At 33.7% G+C, this 6,671-nt stretch overlaps 1 protein-coding gene across 1 annotated transcript; it reads left to right on the plus strand.

Moving 5' to 3' along the window:
• The first annotated feature begins 2,296 nt into the window (after window positions 1-2,296).
• On the plus strand, window positions 2,297-4,334 carry LOC21406968 (transcription factor MYB61). Its single transcript, XM_010090747.2, has 3 exons — window positions 2,297-2,491; window positions 2,814-2,943; window positions 3,586-4,334. The coding sequence occupies exons 1-3, from the start codon at window positions 2,359-2,361 to the stop codon at window positions 4,217-4,219; spliced, it is 897 nt and encodes a 298-aa protein (XP_010089049.1). The 5' UTR covers window positions 2,297-2,358; the 3' UTR covers window positions 4,220-4,334.
• The last annotated feature ends 2,337 nt before the right edge of the window (window positions 4,335-6,671 follow it).

The following is a 6,671-nucleotide window of genomic DNA, read 5'->3' on the forward strand; positions in this document are numbered from 1 at the left end:
AATCAGACTTTATTGTTGCACGCTATGCCTTGTAGGTGCTCTTTCTTAATTCAGCAAAGACGTATGGATTATGCAAACTCTCCTTTTGTTTTCCTCAATGATCTTTTGGGAATAACCACATTTTTTTTATGCCATGAGTCTTGAGGAGCTGAATAATTACTCAATCTTGATCCAGCCATATGCAGTGGATGATACGGTGAAGTACACTTCTGTCATGGCGCGTCAATTAAAATAGGGAATCGTTAGTGTTCTCATGCGCCGTCTGCACTTATGGGAGGAATCAATATGATTTAAGCTGCGCAATGATTAAGACCTAAACCTATTCTCACCCATTCACAACCCAGGTTTTACAAGTTTATTGGATCAAAGATGGATATTACCACTTCAAAGCTGAAACTCATTTTGTGAGGATGTGGGGATTTTAAGGCTTGGACTATAAATGAGGGAGACTTAGAGCAGATATCCTTGTTGCCATGCTATCTCCGCCAATAGAATCATCATCCTATTAATTATCGACTTAATCCTTATTAGAGTTATTTATGGGTTGAGTTGGTGTGAGGCAGGGCTTTTTTTTTTTCTCCGCCTCAAAGGGTGCGGGTTCTACATATTGAGCCCCAACGTTGTTAGAAAAATTTCACAACCTAATGATGTTTGGGTTGGATTGGGGTGGTGCGAGGTGGGTGGGGTGGTCAGTTTTAACATTCAAAGAATCATACTCAAAGTTCAATCCAACATTCAAAGTTCATCATCAACATCAAATAGAAATAATAACTCTAACATTCAAACAGATAGAAATCCAAAGTTCAATCAAACATCAAACATGAAGCAAAGTAGTCCATCCAACATCAAACATAAAGTAAACATAAATTAGCCTACACTCATAAATTATCTTAACATAAAGCAAACATAGAGGCTTAATTCAAACATGAAGAAACTAGAGAGTAGAAATGAGTTGTCTGCTTAGGGTTAGATATTAGAGGAGGCAAGTTAGAGCGCGGGTTGGATTGGGATGTGTGAGCCATTATAGGCTCAACCCACACCCTACTCTAAAATTTCGGGCCAGACATTTAATGGAGCGAAAAAAAAATATAATACTAGAAATTATATTTTTTAGGTTGGGTTGGGGTGGGTTGAGCCTCCGGGTTTTGCGGTTTATGAATAGTCCTAATCCTTATGCATAAAAAGGGAAAGCATACATATTATTTCTTATATTAATCCTAATAATAAAGAAATGAAAGAAAAACGGTACAACTAAACAAGCAAGGCTTATAGCAATTCCAATATTTACTCTGAGGAGTACTTCAGATATATGTAGGGCCACTTATACACAGATCAAGTCAAGTCTCAATTCACCCAAAACAAAAAAAAACAAAAACAAAAAAAAAACAAAAAAAAACAAAAAACAAAACAAAAAACAAAAAACTCTTGATTAAACTAAACAAAAATTATTCCTTATGCCAAAGTTACTCAAGATATATAGTAATATTCGATTGTGGTACTAGGGAAGCTTGTTATATCCCACATTCATGTACAATTGCTTTTTCCTTTTTTTTTTTTTTTTTTTTTTCTTCTCATTGATTCCTTTTTTCTTTTCCTTTTTTTTTTTTTTTTTCACTTTGGTAGACATTAAAATTTCATGTGTGTGTGTGTGTATTATCAAGTATAAATGTTAAAAGACGATGGAGCTTTTGTTCAAAATCCAGCACATATACAGAGTACATGTATGGAACGTCAACATTGGGTGATTGGATGGAACTTATCCTGCAAAGTAATCCAACGTACATATTATTGGCCATATTTAGAATTCATCCTGTTTTTATTTTTCACATTTTTTAAGGAAAAAAAAACATTCTTAAAATGACATTTGACGCAACAAAGATAAAAAATAAAAATGAAAACGATTTTTTTGTTTAGTGTAAAATGATAGAGAAATGAAAAATAACTTTTAATCGTTTTTTATTTTTTAATTTTATTTTCTCCTCTCTCGAACAGAGAGAAAAAAAGAGAGACATTAATGAATTTTTTGCATTGAAAATAATTTCTTAATAAAATTACTAAACACATTTTCAAAAATAATTTATATTTGAAATTAAAAACGTTTTTATTTTTATTTTCATACAAAAAATAAAATTATTTTAAAACTAATTCCAAACGCGCTCATTATCCCCTAGCTACATGTTGAAAAGTCTAACTTATATAATTAATTATTTAATTGTGATCATTTGTCCGTTTCTAACATTATTTGGACTTTATAAAGGGGTATCGAAGTGAAAAAACAAGAAACTCGTAACACAAAACTATAGCAAAGCAGATTTAGAGAATTTCCCGTGCAAAAGAACAGTTACTATTAATAATATTATGGGACATCATCACTGCTGCAAAGAACGAAAGGTGAAGAGAGGCCTGTGGTCTCCCGAGGAAGACCAAAAGCTCATCAGATACATCACTGCTAATGGCTATGCCTGTTGGAGTAGAGTTCCTGAGAAAGCTGGTAATATTCTCTCTCTCTCTCTCTCTCTCTCTCTCTCTCTCTCTCTCTCTCTCTCCTCTCTATTTTTCTTTAGTGTTAGGCAAATTCTGTGTTGAGCCAATAATAGTGGTATAAAACATGGATAAATTTTGAGGAATGCCACAAAAAATCGCCATAAACATTGAAGTTATATTAGATTTGTTTCAAACAAATAAATTAGTCAAATGTCAACAAAACACGGCTTAAATCTGAAAACATATAAAGTTGGGCATACCACCCAATTTTCTCAATATATTGATATGTTTTTTTTTTTTTTTTTTTTTTTTTTTGGGGTTAATTTCAGGGCTTCAAAGATGTGGCAAGAGCTGTCGATTTAGATGGCTAAATTACTTAAGGCCTGATATCAAACGAGGGAGTTTTACTCCTGAAGAAGAGAAATTGATCATTTCCCTTCATGGGGCTCTAGGGAACAGGTTTAAGTAACATGTCATTATTTTATTATTGTACTCTACACACTTATATTTTTCTGTTTCTCCTCATCATCAGTTTCAATCTGCTAAAATAATGTTCATGTAGAGCCTGTTTAGTTCGCTGATTCGAGTTTTTAATTCAAATTGAGATGTGATTTTATGTGAAAGTTTTTTACTGTAATAAAAAAGTTAGATGTGACTATTTTTTAGAGCTTTTTACTGTATCAAAACTTGAATCGGTGAAATGAATGAGACAATAATGTCACTGTAAAGTTGTGGCTACTACAGTTTGTAAAAAAAAAAAAAAAAAATGACGCCTAATATCACATTAAAATTACATATATGCCCATCTATGTCCTCTCTCTTTAATTTCTAATTTGCTTTAAACTCCTTTCAAATTACCTCAAGAAACAGTACTCTTTAGTACTTGAATATTACATTTAGCGATGACAAATATATCTTAATTCTAAAAATACATATATATTAATGTGTAATTTATTATATTAATATACCTCTAGCCCTCACTAAACATTAATAATTTAGTATTATCTTTTAATTATTATCCTACCAACAAAAATTCATGACTCCGTCACTGTATTTCTGATTGTGCCATATGACATGAATCAACTAATTGTTATACTGCAGTTGGGCTCATATAGCAAAATACCTGCCGGGAAGAACAGACAATGAGATAAAAAACTACTGGAATTCATGGATTCAAAAGAAACTAAATGATCAAAAGCCTTCTTCTCCTCCAGTCTCTACTAGCAGTACTAATGACGACTCCAAAATGGCAGCCGGCGCTGATCGGAGACGTCGAATCAACTTTCGGATTATTTCTAATCAAGATCAGTCTGCCAATAATCACAAGGCTCCAGTACTACTTCCCGAAACCACTCAAAACATGTTTGGCACTGCTGCAGAAATGTTAAACAAACTGGAATACAGTGATCAGCATCAAGCGCGAGCTATTTGTAATGATCATGATCAGCCAGCTTGTGCAGCGTCATCTAGACTTGTCACAGGCTGTTTGGATACAAATTCTATGGAAGCCTTGACAGCACAGGCCGAGGATGACCTTGTTCCGGCACTAGAATTTCAATTCCGTACGACCGTGAGTGAAGAAGGCCATCGTGATGATGATCATCAGCAAATCAATGAATTGGTTGATTGTAGCCCCTTCAATAATATCAGCACTCAAAAAGTCATGTGCTTTGGGGACTACAGATATTTTGATGAAGAATCACTCCCTCCTGGTGGGGCAAGTTCTTGGAGCTAGCTGATTATTAGCTATGTAAATTTTCAATTATAATCTTCATTTGCAAAAAAGGATCATGATAATAATAACTGTCTCTCTCATGACTCATCTCCTTCTATATATTCTTCTTTTGCCTTCTCTCTCTCCCTATGAAGGCTAAGAAAATTATATATTGGTGCATAGATAAGTTAGGTTTTTTTAACCTTAAATTTACGTATTTTTTAACTTTACGTGATTTTATGTAGATTTAACGGTTAAAAAACTAAGCATACTGATATATTAGCATACAAGAAGGTCCCTTTTAAAAAATATTTTTGCTCTTAGAATTAAGTTTGCCCGTGTAAAATATATGTTGCATTTTTTTGTTTGTATACTTGGAAAAGAACAGAGACAAATTGGGAGAAGCTCACAAAAGAGTTGCATGGAGGAGATACGTGCAATACCCCCCTTTTTTAATTTATTTAAGCTACTTGCAATACTTTTGCTCGTCCACTGTGTGTGCTTATGCGAGATGAATAATATATTCCTATACCATCCACTAATCAACAACTCAGTAAGTTCATTGAACAAGCATCATTCATGCTAATCTGATTAAAATTAACCCTTCCAGTATTAATCTTAATCTTGTATCCTAAAATTGATGGCCAGTCAAGAATAGAAATAGACATTAGCTCACATAAATGAACAGGAATAGCAAATTAATAGCATCTCAGAAACAACTTGTCATTCTTACAATATTGGTTCCATTAGCAAACCTACATAAAACAAGTTAGTTCATAATGAGATTTACAAGATTCAAAGCTCCAGTATAATCCATAGCTAAAATTAGTAGCTAAATGACAAAAGAGAGTTAAGCTAACAGAAGAAGTACAAGTTCAGCTGGATCTTGGATTCCTCTGTGGCCGGCCAAAAATGTCCTTCAACTTCCAGCTCTCACGTCTCTGTATTCTCCTTTTGGGCTGAATACTACTTGTTTTTCCTGCCTTATTCAGCTCTCGTAAGAAGCTTTTTCCTCTCTGAGTAGTGCTTTTTTTTTTTTGGTTTTCTGGAGAGTAGGTATTCTGTGTATTCTCTTTGTGGGAAAAATAGTCTCTGTCCTCCCTTTTCTCTTTCAGTCCCGTTTCTCTCTCTTCTTTTTTTCCCCTGGCGGCTGCCAACTTGTCCTGAGAAAAATATTCCCTTCTAGGGCAACACAAGGGCTGAGGTGTCACTGCTGCTGTGCACAGTGGACCCAAATGACACCTCCTAGGCTAGCTCACACGGATTCCTTTTTGTCTGCTTTCTCCAGCTAGTGCGCTGACGTCAATCAGCTGCCAGCTATTCTCAGAATGTTGCCTAAAATGCCGCAGCATTTTAGCCCAGAAATTTCCTGCAAGGTGCGTACACAACCTTAGTCAATTTTTTTCACCTCATTTTACTTCCAAATTACCAACTTTCACTTCAAGAGGAGCAGCAATACGAAATTAAGCCAAAGTAAGTGCAAACTCTATAAATCTAAATTAAAACACACAATAAACTAGAAAAATCACTTATGGTCACGCAATTTTAAGCTATAAAACCAGTGAATAACTCTAATTTCTTAGAGTTATCACTCATCTCCTTCTATATATTCTTCTTTTGCCTTCTCTCTCTCCCTATGAGAGCTAAGAAAATTATATATTCTATACGTCGGTGTATAGGTAAATTAGATTTTTTTTAACCGTTAAATCTACATACTTTTTAATTTTACGTGATTTTATGCAGATTTAACGGTTAAAAAACTAAGCATACCAATATATTAGCATACGAAAAGGTCCCTTTTAAAAAATATTTTTGCTCTTAGAATTAAGCTTGCCCGTGTAAAATATATGTTGCATTTTTTTGTTTGTAAACTTGGAAAAGGACAGACACAAATTGGGAGAAGCACATAAAAGAGTTGCATGGAGGAGTTACGTGCAATACCCCCCTTTTTTTAATTTATTTAAGCTACTTGCGATACTTTTGCTCGTCCACTGTGTGCTTATGGTCTCAATACATTGTGTCAGTTAAAAATGAAACGTTTTTCTTTTCCATCTTTTACATTGTATTTTAAAGTTATTAAAAATGGAATTTCTCCCGTAAGATTAGAAAAAATGAACTATTGATAGTTCTAATTTTTTTCAGTTATTTTTAGCCGTCATATCTGCATAAAAAATTATTTATTTTGCATACTTTTTCAATCTCATTAATTTTTTGACCAAATTTAACGGTTAGAAAAGTACTGATCCTTCTCAAAAAGAAGAAAAACAAATTTATATCAAATTGTATTTCAAAGTGTATCAAATTTATAAAGACTGTCTCTGATAGGCCATCCTACCGGTAGGACCAGTTTTCTGATGGTTAGATTTAGTAAATATCAAATGAGATTAAAAAAGTATGTAAAGCCGACAGTTTCTGATGCAAATCTAACGACTGAAGATGGCTGAAAAAAATAAAATTTTTCTGACCATAGGGA

This window comes from Morus notabilis, unplaced genomic scaffold (assembly GCF_000414095.1).
Source record: "Morus notabilis unplaced genomic scaffold, ASM41409v2 Scaffold297, whole genome shotgun sequence".
Taxonomy (NCBI): domain Eukaryota; kingdom Viridiplantae; phylum Streptophyta; class Magnoliopsida; order Rosales; family Moraceae; genus Morus; species Morus notabilis.

Coding starts and splice junctions, on each gene's coding strand:
- LOC21406968 (XM_010090747.2), top strand. CDS start 2,359: ATGGGACATCATCACTGCTGCAAAGAACGAAAGGTGAAGAGAGGCCTG. Junction 2,492..2,813: donor TAGAGTTCCTGAGAAAGCTG/GTAATATTCTCT, acceptor GGTTAATTTCAG/GGCTTCAAAGATGTGGCAAG. Junction 2,944..3,585: donor CATGGGGCTCTAGGGAACAG/GTTTAAGTAACA, acceptor GTTATACTGCAG/TTGGGCTCATATAGCAAAAT.